Source organism: Panthera pardus, unplaced genomic scaffold (genome assembly GCF_024362965.1).
Source record: "Panthera pardus isolate Hobbes unplaced genomic scaffold, ASM2436296v1 HiC_scaffold_20, whole genome shotgun sequence".
In the NCBI taxonomy this organism is placed as follows: Eukaryota; Metazoa; Chordata; class Mammalia; order Carnivora; family Felidae; genus Panthera; species Panthera pardus.
The window spans coordinates 81,627,741-81,648,358 of record NW_026526766.1 but is presented as its reverse complement, the minus strand read 5'-3'; the positions used below and the strand labels follow the sequence as shown (position 1 = coordinate 81,648,358).

Genomic DNA, 20,618 nt, shown 5'->3' with positions numbered 1-20,618 from the left:
TCCATAGTGGCACTATAAAACAGGGATTTTTCATCTCCATTTTTCAAATAGGGAAACCATAACTTGGAGCAGTTAAATGATTTACTCAGGGTCACTCATAGAAGTGGCAGAGCTGCAGTTTACATCCCAAGTTTTGACATTTTGTTAAGTATACTGTGTTTTGCAGGGTGTCTGGCTGGCTCAGTTGGTAGAACATGCAGCTGTTGATCTTGGGGTTGTGAGTTCGAGCCCCAAGTTGGTGGTGGAGTTTACATAGAAAAGAAAAGAACACTGTGTCTTGTGGTGCTTGTTGTACCAAGAGGGGACAGACCATAAGCAATAAATAAAATAAGAAAATTATATAGTGAGAAGGTGCTAAGTGGTTTTTTTCCTTCCTACTTTTTATTTTGAAAAACTTTTTTAAAAACTTCCAAAAAATAGTATACAGAGAACCCATATAATTTTCTGCAGCTTCCCCTAATGTTAACATCTGTCAAAATTCTACCATAGTTATCAACCCTAAGATATATACATTGATCGGGGCGCCTGGGTGGCTCAGTCGGTTAGGCATCCGACTTCGGCTCAGGTCATGATCTCGCAGTCCCTGAGTTCAAGCCCCGCATCAGGCTCTGTGCTGACAGCTCAGAGCCTGGAGCCTGCTTCAGATTCTGTGTCTCCTTCTCTCTCTGCCTGTCCTCTGCACATGCTCTATCTCTCTCTGTCTCTCAAAAATAAGTAAATGTTAAAAAAAATTTTTTTTAAATATACATTGATATGATATTAACTACTTCTTTTTCCATTTATTAATACACTTAGCCCCTGCTGTTAAGTATAATATCCTTGGTTCTTAGCAGTTTGGCTATGTGTTTGTCTTCAATTTTACTTAAACTATTTTGATGTATTATCTCTGTGTTATAATTTTATACACACCAAGATTATTATCAAATATATAAATAAAAGTTCCATGAGCTGGATAAATGTATTTCTTCCATTCTTCTTTGTTTTTAGGTACCAGATCATCAGTCAATAAAGTTAAGTAATCTAGGTGAGAACAAACACTATGAGGTTGCAAAGAAATGTGTTGAGGATTTGGCACTCTACTTAAAACCACTAAGTGGAGGTAAAGGTAAGTTCCCCTTTACACAAAAAAAGTGTTTTACTGGTGAGCAGGACTTGGTAATATTTTTACCTTGAAAGACTTGATGTTGATACTCTATTAAATAATTCTGAGTTTTAAAAAATGAGTTTGGAGAATTCTTGGGAAAACTTTCTGATGGAGAGCATTGTATTATTTTCTGAAAATAGCTAGTATTGTTTTTAATTTAAGAATTCATCAGACACACTACATATTGAGATTTATACAGTATTTATATTCATTAATAGTTTTGTAGCAGAATATTAATTTTAGTAAGTCCTACTAAGACAATTTCATGTATTAATTCAATTTTGTTTGGCACTTATGGTGGTTAGGGTCCCTGCCTTCACAGAACCCTCAGTCTGTTGGGGGAGATAGGCATGTAAGTGCAATAAGTTATTTTAAGTGTGATGACAAATACAATTCTGTCTTATTCATCACTGCATACCCTTGACCAGCACATCATAGATTAATTAATGAAGCATTTATTTTATACCTGCTCTGTGCTTTGTACTGTTCAATATTTTGAACATAGTCACTTCCTTGAGAAACTTAGCCTATCTACCTTGTTCATTCATTCATTCATTTATTGACAGATATCTAACGAACCTGTACTAAGTGCCAGGCACTATTTTGGTACTTGGCATACATTAATGAAATGCTTGCCCTCGTAGCATTTACATTTTAGAAAATGGAGAAAGCATAATAAACAATAAGCGAATAAAAAGATTATATGTTATAATTGATAATTGTTATGGAAATGAAATAATACGGCTAGAGGGATCAGAAATGTCAGAGTGAGGGGACAAGGGCACGTTGCAATTTTACATAAAGTGGTTAATGTAGGCCTCATTAAAAAGGTAGCTTTGAAACTTGAGATGAAAGAGGTGAGGTAGTTAGTCATGTAGGTTCCTGGGAAAAGACTGTCCCACACAAGGGCAATAGCAAAGTCCTCTAGTCACGCCTAGCGTCTTCAAAGAACAATAATAGGAGAGTGTGCCTGGAGCAGTGTGAGTGAGGGGAAGAATAGTATGAGACAGATGAAAAGAAATGGTGAGGCCAGATAATGTACAGACCTGCAAGCCATTTTAAAGACTTGAGCTTTTATTCTTAGTAAAATTGGGTAGTCTCTGTAGGGTTTTAAGCAGAGGAGTGACACAATCTAACCAATGTTTAAAGGATTTGTCTAGCTGCTCTGTTGAGAATTCAGTGTAGAAGCCAAGGTTAGGAGCAGAGTATTGGTTAATAAGCTAATAGAACAAGGTTAGTAGCAGTGGAGGTAGTGAGTGGATGGCCTGAATATATTTTGAAGATTGAGTCAAGAGGATTTCCTAAATTATTGGACATAGGGTATGAGAGAAAGAGCAGAATCAAAGATGACTCTTGGGTTTTGGGGTCTGAGCACCTGGAAAGAGAGGTTGCCATCAACTTAGACAAGGAAAACTGTAGGTAGATCAGGTTTAGATGAGAAGATCAGGAATTAAATTTTAGTCGTGTTATGTTTGAGGTGTCAAATCTTCATTTGGATGCTATTGAATAACTAGTGGATGTATGTTAAGGAGGGGTATAGAAGTTGTACCTTTGGGAGTTATTAACATATGGATAGTATTTAAAGAAATTAATAAGATTGCCCAAGATCTTCTAAGTAGTGAATGCAGATAGAAAAGAAAACAAAAACTGGATCCTGAGGCCTTTTAACATTAAGAAGTCAGGAAGAAAAGATAAAATCAAAAAAGACTGGGGGAAAAAAAAAAAGGAAGGAAGAAAAGAGAATGGAGTGTTCTGGAAGCCAAGTAAAGAATATGTTTAAAGGAATTAGGAGTGGTCATCTGTGTTGAGGGCTGGTGAAATGTCAAGTAAGGACGGAATGTTGATCATTGATTTAGCAAAGTGGAGGTAATTGCTGTCATGAGAAGAGCAGTTTTGATGAAGTGACAGTGGCAACAACTTAATTGAAGTAGGCTTTAAAGATTGTGAAGCAAGGAATTTGGAAATCATGAATACAGACAACTCTAGAGAATTTGCTACAAAAGAGAAGAAAGAAACGGGACAGAGCTGGTAGGCAAAGAGGAATGAATAAAAAGATTTATGGGGCATCTGGGTGGCTCAGTTGATTATGCATCTGACTCTTAATCTCTGCTCAGGTCATGATCTCAGAATTGTGAGTTTGAACCCAGAGCTGGGCTCCATGCTGGGTGTGGAACCTACTTTAAAAAAAAAAAATAAGATTTATTTATCTTTAGCATGCTTGTTTTTATGTTATGCTGATGGAAACTATCAAATAGAAATGGAAGAAGTAATGATGTGGGAAAGAGGGAAGGATTGCTGGGGCATATCCTTGAGTCAGGAAAAGGGATTATGATCTAAAAGCTTGCCATTAAGTTATAGTCTAAACATCGTGTATGTGATAAAATTAGAGCTGTTATTAATCATTACTTTTAGATTATGCTCTGTATTTAAGAGTCTCTTATGGTTTGTCTCCCTCTCTGTTTTTATATTATTAAACTTTTCATTAATTAACTGGTTGGAGAACAGACGAAATAAATCCAAAGTACTCTCTTGAGGGGCACCATACAACCCAGAGAACAGGATACCCAAATAAAACTTTAACTAAAAATTAGGCTCCTGTTCCCACAAAATAGTAATAAACAGAGATAGAACACTCATGTTAAAACCAGGTATCTTACAGAGGATTCATTACAAATTATGGCTTCATAGTTAAATACAGATAATGAAAATTGACTTGTCTTTTTAAATGAAAAAAACTTTACTTTGTTTTCTTTCTCTTAAAGGTGTAGCTAGTTTGAACCAGAGTGCACTGAGCCGTCCAATGCAAAGGAAACTGGTGACACTCGTAAACTGTCAGCTGGTGGAGGAAGAAGGTCGTGTAAGAGCCATGCGAGCAGCCCGTTCGCTTGGAGAAAGAACTGTAACAGAACTAATATTACAGCACCAGAATCCCCAGCAACTGTCTGCCAACCTATGGGCTGCTGTCAGGGCTCGAGGATGCCAGTTTCTAGGGCCAGGTAGGATAGATCACTATCTTGTCTGTCTTACTGGCTGTCAAGGTTAGAGAATTCCAATTTCTAGAGAATTGGTTGAGAGTCCCCTCAACCTAACTTCACCTATACATACAAATCTTGACATAAAGATAAACCAGTTTTTGTAATCATAATCTATGTATTAGTGCTATAGTATTTTAGAATACATTTCTCATTTAATCTTCCGTAGCCTTCAAAAGAAGTGACACAGATTCAATTTAACAAATTAAAAACTGAGTTAGAGAGGCCTAAGATTTTATGAGTAGTAAGTAAAAGAAAAATAAAGTTATTTATATATATGTATATACACACACATACACATATGCATACATACACACTTACAATCATTTTTTTTTAATGTTTATTTATTTTGAGAGAGAAAGAGAGCACGCAAGTGGGGGAGGGACAGAGAATGAGGAGAGAGAGAATCGCAAACTGGCTCCATGCTTCTCCCTAAGCCCGATGAGAGGCTCAATCTCAGGAACCATGAGATCATGACCTGAGCCAAAATCAAGAGTCAGATACTTAGCCGACTGAGCCATCTAGGTGCCCCATGAAAGAAACTTTTTAAATAAGTGGTATTGAGATAACTGAATAGACATCTGGAAAAGGATTAAATTGGATATATTTCTTATATACCACGTCTACTTAAATTCCAAGTAGGTCATAAATACTTGTTATTAACAAATGCCTCATACAACTAATAAAAAATATGAATTAATTTCTTTATAACTTAGTATAAGAAACATATTTTTTTACTCCAAAGCCAGAAGCAGTAACAGAAAAGACTGATATTTGGCTGTATATTTTCTAAATTACACCACAGAAACATTAGCAAAGTAAAAAAAAAATGAGGAACTTAGGAAAATGTATTTTATCACATATAAAAGACTAATATAACTTATATATAAGGTACTGCTGAAAACTCAGAAGATATCAGCCACCCAAATGAAATTGGCAAAAGATATGAACAGAAAATACATGAGAAAAAGGAATGTAAATAGCCCTCAAACATATAAAATATACTCAGTATTTCTCATATCAAGAGAAATATACATAAAATTATATTGACCATTTCTCATGTATCAGATTGGCAGAATTCAAACTTTTGACAATAAATTTTGTTATCAGGGCTGTGGGAAAACAGGTATATACTTTCATCTGGTAGTGGTAGGAACGCTAAGTGGTACACATTTTAAAGAGGTATTCGACAGTATCTAGCAAAATCACCTATGTGCTTACCCTTTGGCCTAACAGTTCCATTTTTACAAATCTATCCCAAAGAAACAGCAAAATATACAGAATGCATACTTATAAAGCACTATCTGTAACAACAAACATCTACCCACTAAAGGCTTAGAAGCAATGAATAGCCATAGCAACCAGATTATGACTCTTAATAAATACCATTGCCCACTAAAAAGAAGCAGGGGTCTTTGGATAAATGCCATTTCCAGTTCTAGGATAGAAAAGTATAAGTTGAGTGTGGGAATTCTTGAGCTACAAAGCAAAAAAGCTATTAAAGATCATGGGCATCTTGTGAAAAGGTCATAGTATATTTGAAGGGGCTCCCACTGGACATGAATGGCACAGTTGGAACATCAAAATGAATAATGACTACAATAGACTGAAACATAAAATATAAAAATCCATGATTTTGTAAAGATAGTACAGGAAAAATTAGTTATCTTTGTCACTTGCTAAATAATGCCAACACATTATTCTAGAAATTAGAAAAGGATAAAATAAGTCAAGCATGTTTTTTCTGCCTCTCCTTCACAAACTGTTTTCAACGACAGTTTCTTAGCGTGTTGAGTATAGATTTCTCTTTTGGCAGAGTTCCAGCTAATAAATTAATAAAAAATCATCAAAATTAGAAAAATCACACATTTACAACCTCAAGTGAATTAATGGGTCTAGGCAAGAATTATTAGTAGCTGTTAAACCAATAGATGAAAGATTGCTGGGGAAATTTACAATAGATGGATGAGCTTGAACCCACTGATCAACCTTACCATTACTAAAAGTGAGACAACTAGGTCTTAAGTATCTTCTGGTGTAATGTCTGGAATAACAAGTATGCTTGGCAGAAAAAGAAACAAAACCTCAAAGAACAAAAACTCATTCTGAATCTAATCAAGCCTGTAGTTTACAGGAAATAAGGAAGATAAATGAATATATTTAGAAACACTACAAAATTAGCTAAATCAAGAATATGGGGAATTGTTTAGAAAAATGATTGTTTCTTCAAAAAATAACTGAATTTTCTCTTGAATTGAAGGGTGGAGGGTGGTGGGGAACAAGTGTAGATTTATTTTTAAAGCCTAAAGGCATATTAACCAAAAGCAGTGTGTGGACCTTATTTGGATACTTACTCAAAGAGACCAAGTATAAGAAGAAATTTTGAAGTCCTTACATGTTAGAAATATATAATGGATTATTTAAGGGTGAAATGCCATGTCTGGGATTTACTTCAAAACACTCCAGCCAAAACAAACTAGAAAAGTGGGTAAGAACTGGCAACAGCTATATTATGGGCTCATGTTGTTTCTACTGTTGTGTATGTTTAAAATTTTCCATAATACAAAGTTCAATTGAAAAATAATTTTAAAAATCAACATTTGTATGTAATTTAAGAAGGCTGCCTTTGGATATTTCCTCATATTTATTTACTTTACCCAAGAAGCATTAGACTAGGTTATTAAGTATCCTTTGTTGTACAACTCAACAACAAAAAGACAACACGATGTAAAAAAAGTGGATCAAGGGCTTGAATAGACATTTCTCCAAAGAAGATATGCAGATGGCCTTTAAAAAACACATGAGGGGACACCTGGATGGCTGTCGATTAAGTGTCTGACTTTGGCTCAGGTCATGATTTTGTGGTTCTTGAGTTTGAGCCCCACATTGGTCTCTGTGCAGACAGCTCAGAACCTGGAGCCTTCTTCAGATTCTGTGTCTCCCTCTCTCTTTGCCCGTCCCCCACTCATTCTCTGTCTCTCTCACTCTCTAAATCAATAAACACACACAAAAAATTTTTTAATGGTTAATTTTCTATTACATAAACTTTGCCTCAAATTTTTTAAAAAAGGTACAGTTTTGCTGCTAACTAGTTGTGAACCTTGACACCAGTGCCTCACTTGGAAAAGGAGGGGTTTCAGTTTTAATCCAAATTCTAGATGATCTCTCAGCTCTGAAGTCCCACTGTTTTAGTTGAGAACCAATGCATTTTTAACTTTTAATTTTGAAATGATTTCAGATTTACCTTAAAGTTGCAAGAATAGTGCAGAGAATTCCTGTATATTCCTTATCCATATTCATTAATTTTTATTACTTTGTTACATTTATTATATTACTTGCTCTTTTACTCTTTTCTGAGCTATTTGAGAACAGCTTATATATTTCAGTGCCCCTTTATCCCTTAATATTTCAATGTATTTCCTAAAAATAAGGATACCATCTTAAACAGTAACAGTACCTTCATCAAAATTAGAGAATTTCAGTTACATACCATACTACATGGAATGTAGTTCACATTCCAGTTTTTTCAATTATTCCAAAAATGTCTTTAATGGAATTTATTTTCTTTCAGAATGTTATCACTTGCTGTATTTGTCATCTTTTTTTAGTCTTTAATCTGGAACCATTCTTTAGCCTTTCTTTGTCTGATGTTAGTATTCTTTCTTTTTTTTATGTTTATTTTTGAGAGAGGGAAAGAGCGTACATACATGGGGGAGGGGCAGAGAGAGAAGGAGACACAGAATCCCAAGCAGTCTCTACGCTCTGAGCTGTCAGCACAGAGCCTGAGATGGGGCTCGAACCCCCGAGCCATGAGATCATGCCCTGAGCCCGTCAGATGCTTAACCAACTGAGCCACCCAGGTGCCCCTGATGTCAGTATTCTTGAAGAATACAGGCAGTTATTTTATTAAAAATTCCTTAATTTGAGTTTATCTGATGTTCCCTCATGATTAGATTCAGATTATACTATGTTCATCCCTGGCTGGAAAACAACTCAATGCCTTCTTTAGATATTGCATCCAGAGGCTAATATCACTTTAAAATTATATACAAAATTGTTTTGACAGGCAAAGTTAACAGTCTCATGCATTAAATAAAAATTAACCGTTTATCATGAGACTCCTATATGTCCTTTACCTTTTGTTTAATATGTCAGAGTATTTCCATGTATTTTGTAAATGAGGATTTTTTCTTTGTACTGTAACATTATCATTATCTAGTTGATTATTAAATACCAACAGAAAATACATTTTAAGTTCTGTTGACTTGTGCTCCAAATGGTCAGTAGAAATTATATTCTGTTTGATTACTTATTAAGTAAACTGTATTTTTGTATGTGGGATGTCTTCTTTTTGTACTAATGAAATACAGACTGTGGATAATGGAGACTGCCATGAACTAATACCCTGATAAGTCTGACAGACATGATACGCGGGTTTTCTCACTTAGCATGAATTCATGTTCCTTACTTCTAGCTATGCAAGAAGAGGCCTTGAAGCTGGTGTTGCTCGCATTAGAAGATGGTTCTGCTCTCTCAAGGAAAGTACTGGTACTTTTTGTTGTTCAAAGACTAGAACCAAGATTTCCTCAGGCATCTAAAACAAGTATTGGTCATGTTGTGCAACTACTGTATCGAGCTTCATGTTTTAAAGTAAGTAGCAAGCAACCGTCTAGATGTTACATGCCTTTGTGTGAGACAGAGGCTTTCTAGAATGGTCTAGAGGCTCCAGAAATGCAGAATGCTAACAAAAGTTAAAAGGAAACTTTGTTTTCCTTCTGCACCGTTTGTGTCTGTGATACTACCTTTTGGGAATAAACATGTGAAATTGTCAGTAACACAAAACAGAGCATAGGGAAATAGTGTGGTAAACTTGATTCTTGCGATAGTGAAAGTAGACTAAAGAAGCCTTAGTCAAATGAATTTACCATCTTAAAAGGGAAAACTACATAGCACTGTATAAAAGTTGGTAAATGTTTCAACTTCCCATTATTTTATTCCCTGTTGTGGTTAGATTATGACCTTTAATCTGAAGATGGCCTATAATGTTGCCTTCAGGACAAGAGAGTGAAAAGTTGAGGTACTTGCCCCACTCTGCATTTAGGTGGTGTGATTTTTGTGTGTTTTGTTTTTTTTTGGTTGAGAAGACAGAAGAACCCCCGAGATATTTAGAAATGTCGTTCATTGTCTTACAAACTTTGGGTGGTTACAGGTACCAAGAGAAGTGGAAAGTAGGCTGAATCGTTAAAAGTTTCTGTGTGTTACAAGAGAATAGGTTGCTGGCTGGCTCTTGAGAAAAGCCCAAACACTTGGAACTGGAAAGGCCCAATGGCTTCTATAAAAGTAAAACATCAAAATTTGAAGCCAAAGCTTATTTAGGCTATTTTGCTGGTTTTAATAGCCCAAGAGTGAAAACAGTAGAGATAGAAAAAAATTTTTTGGAAGACTGCTTAGTTTGAAATAGCAAGTAATTGCTGATAAAAATATGTTCAAATGAACTCACTTAGCTCCACTAATGAGGCTTGGACACTGTCTGCCTGATAGTTACAGTGCTTGATTTTGTGCCCTTAGAGTAACAATAGAAATGAATCTCTGGTTCCTCAAACATTATGCTTTTGCTAAGCAACCAAATTACAGAGATCATTTGTCATCCTGAAGTGACTGACTAGGTTCTCACACTCTATTCCTGATTTAATGTGTTTTATTTTGTTTTTTCCTCATAGGTATTATGCGGATTTGTGGTATATGACAGTCCTACATCTACAGTTGCTGCTAATATCTGACATTTGAATAACACTACTGTAGAAAGTGATTTCAATTTTATTCCTTATCTCATCTCACTGCCCTGTAGTTTAGCATGTTAAAGCAGTGTTTGAATTAATTAAAGGGTGTCTTGCTGACTTAACTGCCAAAAGACCTCTCTTGGGTGTCATTTACTCTAGTAAAGTCACCATTGTCAAAGGTCTTTCCTGATTTTGTAGGCTTAGAGATGTGAATTTTGTGGATGCATACAGTAGATTCTTTCCTCAGAAACAGAACCACCCTAACCAAGGTCAAATACAATAGATGATGAGTTTTATTAATTTGTAATGAGAAGTGCAACTCTTACGTGACTTAAGTGATCATATTGTAGATATTGTCCTGCAGAAGAGTATCAAACCTTTGCTTCCTTAGCATGGAGTCAGAACAAGGGGAGTTAATGATTCTAATATGTGATGCAGTGGTTTCCACCTGAAGATACCCATCAGAATTATCTATGGAGTTTTTAAAAGTATACCATCCCCAGATACTCTGATGTGGTATATTTGATGTGGGATTTGAGCATTCATAGATACTTTTTAATTATGTGGTCTTCCAAGTCAGGAATTGTGATTACCTGAAATTGTGGTTTTTAATGCTTCCCAGGTGATTTTGATGCATGTTAGTAAGAACTTTAATAGGACCAGGCTCTATTAGCCACCCGTGTCCCTCTTTACTATTCAAATGGATAGAAGCTTTTGCTGCCTAAGAGGCACCCTGTAGCCTACATGGGATTTGGAAGAGTACTAGCATCCTCTGGTTCTTGGGTTTCTTTTTTCTATTTTTTAGGTTGGTAATTCTTTTGTTTCCTTAGTGTTTCTTTAAGTAGGGTTGGGTAGAATATAGATTTTTGTGACTTCTAAGTTATATACTCTATTATACCTAGATTGTGTTGATTAGAATTTTGGGTGTCTCAGACTAATCTATAATGTATTTGTATATTCCCACAGAGAATTGTGAACTGATGCTATTAACTCTCAGATGGTAACTTAATTTTCCCATCTTCATGTTCTTGGGGTCATATTATTGCTGCCTCATGTGCTAGCATAACAATAGAAATAACCAGTAAGGTGGTCTGGGATATTTTCATTTTACCAGTGACAAAATCATGATTTTGAACAGTTTGTTTTGTTCAGTCTGAGTTTCACAATCTGTACTAGTTCTGGGTCTTCTGAATCCTAGCCAAGTTTCAAATTTCATTGTGCAAGTTTTAGATAAATGTGTATCATTTATTATAGAAATTGTCTAGTCATATACCTGCGTGTTTGGATAATTAGTTTCAGTAGGATTATGAAACTCTGTAAACTTTTGAACTAATGTTTTTTAAATCACTTAAGTCAGGTATAAATTAAAGCTGTATAAATACCTTAATGATCATTTTTGTGGTGATAGAAGATTTCTAATATATGTGTACCCGTTGGCTGGACTGAATTGTCACTTGTCTGCTTAAAAGCCTTCCATGGCTTCCCATTCCCTTCAGGATAATATACAAATGTCTCACTGTATTTTATAAGACCCTCTGTGATTCTTCTCCAGCCTGTATCTTAGCCCTTAATTCTCTGTGCTCTTTCATTTTTTTGTTTCACCACTTGCTATCATTCTAGGATTCTGTTTCTCAAGTGGAAGCTTCTATTCATTCTTCAAGACTCATTTCATGCAGCCTTCAAGTGGGGGAAACCTTCTCTGTTGCCCCTTTCTTCTCCCACCAGATTGAATTGCCTTTCCTTTGTGTTGCCATAGAGCATTATAATAGCGCTTATATTATAATTTTCTGTTTACAAGTGTCTTCTCTATCTGCTGCTCATCTCATTGAAGGAAGGCAAAACTATGTACTAGATTATGCAAGTTCTGCTTTGTTCCAAAAAGAATTTGTGATAAGGACATTATCTTCTTTGAACTTTCTTTTATGTAGTATATGATATATATATAGTAGGTACCCCCCAACTCAAACCCTCCCCCAAAAAGAATTGATTGGAGAAGAGGGGAGAGCAGACCAATTCTGATAGGTTTTTTTTTCCTCCTTGTTATTTTTTAGGTTACCAAAAGGGACGAAGACTCTTCCTTGATGCAGCTAAAGGAGGAATTTCGGAGTTATGAAGCATTACGCAGAGAACATGATGCTCAAATTGTTCATATTGCTATGGAAGCAGGACTCCGCATTTCACCTGAGCAGTGGTCCTCACTTCTGTATGGTGACTTGGCACATAAATCACACATGCAGTCTATCATTGATAAGGTTTGTGAAATTAGCGATGCTTGTTTTAGATCATTGCTGTTCCATTGAAGAGCATTGCAATCTTCTGAAGGGAGTGAAGAGAAAACTAGTTAAGAGATTTGTATGTTTTTAAATATTAGGCTTTTTTTTTTTTTTTTTTAAGTCTATTTATTTTGAGAGAGAGAGAGCGCATGTGCACAAACACATGTGGGGAGGGGCAGAGAGAGAGAATCCCAAGCAGGCTCCACACTGTCAGCGTGTAGCCTAGCTCCGGGCTTGAACTCACGAACCGTGAGACGATGATCTGAGTCAAAATCAAGAGTTGGATGCTACCCAGGCACCTCAAACATGAGCTCTTTAAATTATTTTATCTTTATTTCTTTTTACAGTGTTTTTAACTTTCAGAATAAACCAAGGAAGGCTATAGGGAACCAAATACAGGATATTAACATAAAAGAAGCTGACTTACAAAGTTTGTTATTTGCCTGTATTCTGACCCCAGAGAGCTAATACAACTTATAAATAAGTTTTCTAAGTGTCTAATGATGAAGTTCATAGGGCAGATTCTGAGGTGAAAATTTCATTCATCACTGATACTCCTACTGTGGAATCTGAAGACACTTGAAAACCTGTTTAGTGTGTTGGCTTAAAGAAGCATTCAAATATAAATGTGTCATAAGAACCAGAGTAAAAGCCATTCTGTTTTCTGTTTGTTAGCTGCAGTCTCCAGAATCATTTGCAAAGAGTGTCCAGGAATTGACAATTGTTTTGCAACGAACAGGTGACCCAGCTAACTTAAATAGACTGAGGCCTCATTTAGAGCTTCTTGCAAACATAGACCCTAATCCAGGTATGTGGAAAAATACCCAATTGCTTATACTTTTACTACCTTTGAGGTGAACAACACAAAAGAATTACTGCTAACAAAATCACCCTCATTCCCTTGGTGGCTTTTTGTAGATGCTGTTTCACCAACTTGGGAGCAGCTAGAAAATGCAATGGTAGCTGTTAAAACAGTGGTTCATGGCCTTGTGGACTTCATACAAAATTATAGTAGAAAAGGCCATGAGACACCTCAGGTAAGCATCTTCATTGCACTTCTGATTGCTTTTATCTCTAATAGAGGTTCATCCTGAACAACTTGAACAAGGTTAATAGACTTCTTATGTGACTCCTATCTCTGTTCTTTTGGGAGAAACTCAAATTTTAGTACATCTGATAAGTAGTTAATAGCATAGCACCCAAATGTTTTTGACTAAGTATAGATTATTGATTTCTTCCAGGCATTTTGTTTAATTCTTTTCTAATGTAGGGAAATTGTCACTTTTTTCTCCATTGCTCTCATATGAATGAGTTTCTATTTGTAAATATGTGGAATTTGAATTTTTAAAATATTTGCAGTGTGCATGAGAAGGAGTTTATGTTTAAGGTAGAATCTCTTTTATTCTAATAATGATGTCCATTTATTACGTTACTGTGAGTCATTTCTTATGTTATTTTACATACGTTATTTCTAATCCTCACAGAAAGATAATTGCTGTTCCCAAGCTGAAATTTAAAGAGATTAAATAACATATCTAAGGTCATGGTGGCAGTAAGTGACAGAGCTGAGATCAGATCTACTCCAAAGTGATCTTTCCACTCTTTCTAGCCTTATTCTACTAGAAAACATTATAATATTCAAATGTTAACTGGAAGAGAAATGTTTTCTCTTTTTATTTATTTATTAAAAAAATTTTTTTTAATGTTTATTTATTTTTGAGAGACAGAGACAGCATGAGCAAGGGAGGGGCAGAGAGGGAGACACAGAATCCGAAGCAGGCTCCAGGCTCTGAGCTGTCAGCACAGAGCCTGATGTGGGGTTTGAATCCACGAACCATGATATCTTGACCTGAGCCAAAGTGAGACGCTTAACTGACTGAGCCACCCACGCACTCCTGTCTTTTTTTTTTTTTTTTTTTAACTTTATTTGTTTTGAGCAAGAGAGCGTGTTTGTTTGTGTAGGGGAGGGACCGAAAGAGAGAGAATTCCAAGCAGGCTCTGCTCTGTCAGCACAGAGCCCAATGTGGGGCTCCATCCTACGAACTGTGAGATCATAACCTGAGCTGAAATCAAGAGTCGGGACACTTAACCAACTAAGCCACCTAGGCACCCCAATAAATGTTTTATCTTATTAAGGTCACAGAAATAACAACGGTATCTTAAATTTTGATGCAACTATAGCAGATATGATGGGGTTTTTATACTTTTCCGCATTGTTTTTGTGAACTTAAGCAGCTTCAAGAGTAAGAAGAGTGTTGTACTCTCAAGCTGACAAATTGGTTTCATAAATGTTCACTCTTAGGGGAAATTGTATTCTATCTTTCTTGGGAAAGTTTAAGTGGACAAAGCTTATGGCTTTTTTTTTTTTTTTTTTTTAAGATTTATTTATTTATTTTGAAGGTGGGGGAGGGGCAGAGAGAGAGGGAGAAAGAATCCCAAGCAAGCTCTGTGTGGCTCAAACTCACGAACTGTGAGGTCATAACCCAAGCAAAGTCAAGAGTCAACGCTTAACCGACTGAGCCACCCAGGTGCCCTGCTTTTTAAATTATTTTGTATCATAATTTTAAAACCGCAATCAGTCGATGAGAAAATCTTTTATTTTTGTGGTCATTGTGTTGTCTGACAAATAAATAGACATAACATCTGAACCAGTTTCAGATAATCCTCAGAAGGAATGTCTGAAATACCAATTTAAAGTTACGCTGTGTAATATGTAACAGGAAATGGTGGAATGGCAGTTGTTTTAGCACAAGAATTACTTTTCTGATGTGATAAAGAATTAAAGGCAGTAATCATAAAATTCTGAAGTCCCAAGAGTCCTCACTTTTTCACACACTGATTTCCTGTTTTGTAGCCTCAGCCAAACAGCAAATACAAGACTAGCATGTGCCGAGATCTGCGTCAGCAAGGAGGGTGTCCCCGAGGAACAAATTGTACTTTTGCCCATTCTCAGGAAGAGCTTGAAAAGTAAGTTACGAGAATTCTTTTTCATATGGGTTTAATTTTGGGTCATTATGAAAGTGTTCTATGTAGTCTCAGAGTTTCTGGTGAGTTTCAAAAATGTGACTAAGTTCACATTGTAGACTTCTTTATATTGCAAGATAATCTTTTCTTTTGAAACTATAGCGTCTTGCTTCTGGAAGCAAGATTAGCATAAATGACTTAGAACCTTATTTAAGGGTCATACTTTTAATAACCATTATATAGCTGGAATCCATGTTTTTGCTAAGCACCTGTGCAGAAGTACCCTCTGTGCAATCTTATTTGCTCAGGTTCAATTGACGATAACAGCAAAATCCCAGGTAAAACCGTACTGCAGATACATTTTCTTTTTATGATTTTTGGTCTTCTTAATGTTCTTTTTTCTGCATCTTTTCTCCTCTGGGTAATCCTTCTTTCTGTGTCCATTTACTCCACACGTAGAAGTAAATCAATATAAGCTATATTATATATTGTCCAAGTTTTTGTTGTTTTTTAACCAAACATTCATCATTGAGATCTTGCCAAAAAATTGATTCCCGCCTTTCTATTGAATAACTGGCCTGTATATCAACTCTTAATGGACATCTCCCTTTTGTTTTTAGACACTTTATTTTTTTTTATTTTTTATTTTTTTAAGTAGCCTTCACACCCAGCGAGGAGCCCAACATGGGGCTTGAACTCATGACCGTGAGATCAAGACCTGAGCTGAGATCAAGAGCCAGACGTTAAACAGACTGAGCCACTCAGGCACCCTGTTTTTACACTTTAAACTTAAGTTGAACTAATTTTCTCCTCCCATACATCCTCTCCCACTTTCCATTCTGCTCTCCCCCAGTGTACCCTGTCCAGCCAGTTACATATACCATGTTAAAGGAATCGTCTTTGTTACCTTTCCCTCACCTGCTTGTCTGAGTCACCAAGGTAGTTCAGTATGTTTGTTTCTGAACTCTTCTTTCCAGCCTTACAGTCCAAGCTATCATCCCTTTTCTCAATCCACCATTGCCTCCTAGTCTTACAGTTATTGTTGCCACCCCCACTCCCATTATTCCCCACAAAACGGAGAATTTTATGCATAAGGCTCATTGCAGATAATGAGAACAGGTAGTTTCTCAATTACTCTGTGGATAAAGTTATAAAATCTAGATTGTGGATCCTGGATCATCTGTGTGCCTACCTTTCTGATCTCATCGCACAGTGCTCCTGAATTGTATTCTATGCTCAGGCCACACTTCTCTTCTGCCAGTGCCTGGAATGCACCATGCTCTTCTACATAATGCTCTTCCTTCTGGCCTTGCCTTTGGAGCTTCTCTTTTGCCTACCTTACTCTTCACTTATTCAGGGGGATCCTCCCTTGACAAAGGTTCCTCTTTGTCATACCAATCAAAATTATGATTAACTTACGATAAATTTTAGTGGATAGCAGACTTTTATGTAAAGGTCCAGATAGTAAATATTTTCAGTTTGGTGGATCACATGGTGATCTGTGTCACAGTCACTCAATTCTGCCATTGTAGCAAAAAAGCGACCATTGTGCATAAAATTGGCATGGGTATATACTTTATTTACAACAAACAGGCAACTTTGGCCCCTGGCCTCGATTGACTGCCTTACTGTGGAGTACCCTCCATGGACTATATTTATCTTGTTTATTACTTATTACTGTTTCCTCAGTTGCTAGCACTGGACCCTGTACATAACGAGCTCCACAGCAGCAGCAATCTGATAGAAGATATGTGTGTGTGCATTAGAAAGAAGAGTAGAAACATGTGTCTCCTCTCTGTTTTTACTTCCTATGGAAGAGCCTGGAGAGGTTGCAGGGGTCCTAAGACAAAAAGACGCTGTTTGCACCCAGTCTAAGCAGCCCTCTATACAGAGTTTTACATCAGGATGATTTTCGAGGCTCTAGGAAATCTATTGAGCTTGCCCATACCTGAAATAGAGCTTCTTAGCTAAAGTAGAAGTTTTTAGGGGACTTTCTTGGGAGTTGGTAGACCTAAAAACGTCAGAGGAGGGGCGCCTGGGTGGCTCAGTCACTTAAGCATCCAGCTCTTGATTTCAGCTCAGGTCATGATCTCACAGTTTGTGATTCGAGCTCCCCGCTGCTTGGGACTCTCTCTCTCCATCTTTCTCTTCCCCTTCCCACTCGCATGTGCTCTCTCTGTCTCTCAAAAATAAATATTAAAAAAAAAAGAAATAAAGAAAAGTTTATTAAAAAAAAAGTCAGAAACCGTGATTTCATTGCCTTGCCACCCATAAACTGGTGTCCTATCTGAAAATCCATTTTACGTCCTGTACCTTCAAGCTGGCTTTCTACTCTCCATCTCTTGTGCCTACTTTACAATTTTATTATCTCTTGACTGAAATTATATTAGTAGTAAAAAAAAAATAATAGCCAAATTAATTGGTCACATTTTTGTGTAATGCTGTTTTTAGTGTTTCACGTGTGTTTACCTAGTTTATCAATTTTAGTTCTCTACTGGCCTTTTACCTGGCATCTCCTTATGTTCAACCTATTTCATTGCTACCAAGATTTTCTCTTGCAAATAATTGTCTGATCATGTCCACGTCTGCTTTAAATTCTTAATTGGTTCCTCAGTATAGCAAAGGATCTAGTCCTAATCTAGCTTTGTAGCCTTACTCCACCTTTTGCAGTCTTTATTTTTTTAAGCTACATCTAGTTAATCACTGTTTACTACTGCACAAATTCTTGCATTCTTCTTTCCCTTGCACGTGTTTTTCCCTTTATCATATGCTTATCTCTTTTCTGTTTGGAGAGCTCCTAGTCATACTCAGAGGTCCTCTTCCTTCTGAGGACTTCTCTGACTTCCAAGCAAGTGTTAGTTGCTTCCTTCACTGTGCTGTTGTAGTGCTCTATACATAGTCACTGTATAATGTCAGTTTTCTTGTCATATTGCAGTTATTTATTTGCACGTGTGTATTTTAACTGGACTTCATTTATCTTATGAGTAATTCATCTTGATATTTTTTGCACATAGCAAGTGTCTGATATGTAAATTTAGTATATTTACGTTGAAAGGACAAATAATCTACAATTCATATTTCTAGCTGGTTTCACATTCTCTGTTGCTGTTTGAAAAAAGAAGAGAAAAAAACAGGATGATACAAAGGATTAAGAAAGTGAGATGTCACTATCCTATTGGTTAAAAAAATACATGTTGCTATGTATCTCCGAGCTTTTTGAGGGTGGAACCTTTGTCTTAGTTCACATAATACACCAGGAGCTCTGCAAACATTTGTTTTACTTAATTTTACTCCAGCCTGCTTTCTCTACTGTGCATTTCTCTAACCAAACTAAATGTAAATGCCCAGCAGTCTCTCCTAAAGTAAAAATTTAGGTGACTGTATTTGAGAATGTAGAGAATTAGAATCCTATTTCTAAGAATTGGCTGCATTCTGGAGAATAACAGAAGCCTAGAATCAATCAGCTCAGCAAACATAAAAATGATTGCTAAGTGCTGGGTACTTTTTTGAGGTGCTTCTAGTGAGGAAAGAGGCACAGTAAACACGTAAACAATTTCAGTTAGTGATAAAATGCTATAAAGTCTGAGGTGGAAATGAGCTTGGCAGGCTTGGGAGCTAGAAGCAAGACCAGTGTGTCTGGAAGATGGAGAATGATAGGGATGACAAAAGATAAGGCTAGAGAGGCAGGCCACATCACACTGGCTTTGATGACCATGGCGAGGAATTTGGAAGACCTAACAGGGTTTTATTCAAATGCAACGATGAGATTTTTTAATCTTACATATTTATTTAAGTAAGCTGTATGCCCAGCATGGGGCTGGAACTCACAACCCTGAGATTAAGAGTCTCATGCTCCACTGACTGAGCCAGTCAGGCATCCCACAACAATGAGATTTTAACTTTGCCTTAGAAATGTCATTCACGCAACAAATATTTATTGAACACACAGTGTGCACCAGGCACTGTATTATGTGCTGAAGATAGAGAGGTCAGTCAGGAAGGCAAAAATCCTTGCTCTCATGGGGCTTACTTTGTTGTAGAGAAGATTGACATACAGCAAATAAATACAAAATACAATATCTGGTACTGATTGGTGCTATGAAGAAAAATAACACAAGGTATGGAGAAAGAATGGTTGGGAAAGGGGAGATATTTTAGATGAGGTTGTCTGGGAAGGGATATCAGAGGATATGGCATGTAAGCAGACACCTGAATGAAGTGATGGTGCACTAGAATAAAAAAGATCATTATAGGAGTGAAGTCTTTGGAAAGGCAGATATGCTTGGGACCTGGGGCACAAGTGGAGAGATTGGACCTCATTAGAACCCCAGTGGCAGGATTGACCTGAGTTAAGAGCAGGAGCTCTTCATCTCTTTTTAGGAGGAGGATGTAGTTACAGGTCAGGAAGCTTCCTGGAATTGGTGGTGAAAGAAGTAAGTCTCCTCTGGCTTCATCTGTTTTGTCTGTCAAGTGGGAGGCAATGTCATCAGCAGTGGAGGTAGAAAGGATGTTAGAGATGGGAAAGGGAATTTAGTAGAGAAGTGTATTAGTGTATTGCTTGGCCATTTTAAATAATTGATCAGAATTTTGAAGAGAGTCTAGAGAGCATGTTAGCATGGTTTTTCTCCACCAATGTTCAGCTGCCTGGAAGCAGGCACAGAGTAAGAGAATATGTGAAGAACTGGATTAGGGTTTTACCAGGAGTTCAACACAGGGAGTGGGCCAAGGGAGTTGAAGGTATTTATAAGGGAGGGACGAATGGTGGATAGTGGATTCTGAGCTGAGTAAGGCAGGGAGTAAGGACTTGATGGAGCTCAAAAGGTGATTTTAAAAGAATAGGAAGTAATTGACATTTTCAAATGTGAGGTCTGGATTTGAAGTCCAAGTCTTTAGCTGCCTAGATGCTAGGAGCCCAGTATGTATTGCTACTTGCCACATATTTTACCTCCTTTAGTTAAGGTTTTACTTATTACAACTCCTTATCTTTTAAGGTACTTGCAATTAAAATTTTATTTTTTGCCTGCCAGAGTAATCTTAAAGGTAGCTGAGATTTGTCCTTTGAGGATGGAAAGCAAAGAGCAGCTGGCTATTTTGTATAAGAACCTTTGAGGTGAAAAATGAAGAGCAGGTTTCAGAGAGCATGTTGAGGAAAACACAGGCCCCTCCATGCCAGCAAAATGCCTTTCTAAAATATAGGTCTACTCATACCTGTCCTTCTTAAAGAAGTAATCAGTGGCCAGATCAATGAAACCAGAAGCTGGTTCTTTGAAAGAATTGACAAAAATGATAAAGATGTAGCCAGTTTGATCAGAAAGAAAAAGGAAAGGACCCAAATAAATCAAGGATAAAAGACAAGAGATCACAACCAGCACAGCAGAAATAAAAACAATACTAAGACAATATTATGAGCAATTATTCGCCAATA

The 20,618-nt window shown here is 36.7% G+C and overlaps 1 protein-coding gene and 1 non-coding gene across 5 annotated transcripts in view; both read left to right on the top strand.

The window, feature by feature from the left end:
- Positions 1-20,618, top strand: part of RC3H2 (ring finger and CCCH-type domains 2) — a 51,996-nt gene that overhangs the window by 9,785 nt on the left and 21,593 nt on the right. For all 4 annotated transcript variants that reach the window (XM_019421219.2, XM_019421221.2, XM_019421218.2 and 1 more), the window contains exons 3-9: positions 988-1,105; positions 3,907-4,140; positions 8,651-8,826; positions 12,008-12,208; positions 12,905-13,037; positions 13,148-13,266; positions 15,084-15,196. In XM_019421219.2, the coding sequence (XP_019276764.1) occupies positions 988-1,105; positions 3,907-4,140; positions 8,651-8,826; positions 12,008-12,208; positions 12,905-13,037; positions 13,148-13,266; positions 15,084-15,196 (1,094 nt within the window). The remainder of the gene's footprint in view (positions 1-987; positions 1,106-3,906; positions 4,141-8,650; positions 8,827-12,007; positions 12,209-12,904; positions 13,038-13,147; positions 13,267-15,083; positions 15,197-20,618) is intronic.
- On the top strand, positions 12,708-12,818 carry LOC128778737 (small nucleolar RNA SNORD90). Its single transcript, XR_008424463.1, has one exon. It is a non-coding gene; the product is annotated as a small nucleolar RNA SNORD90 (small nucleolar RNA).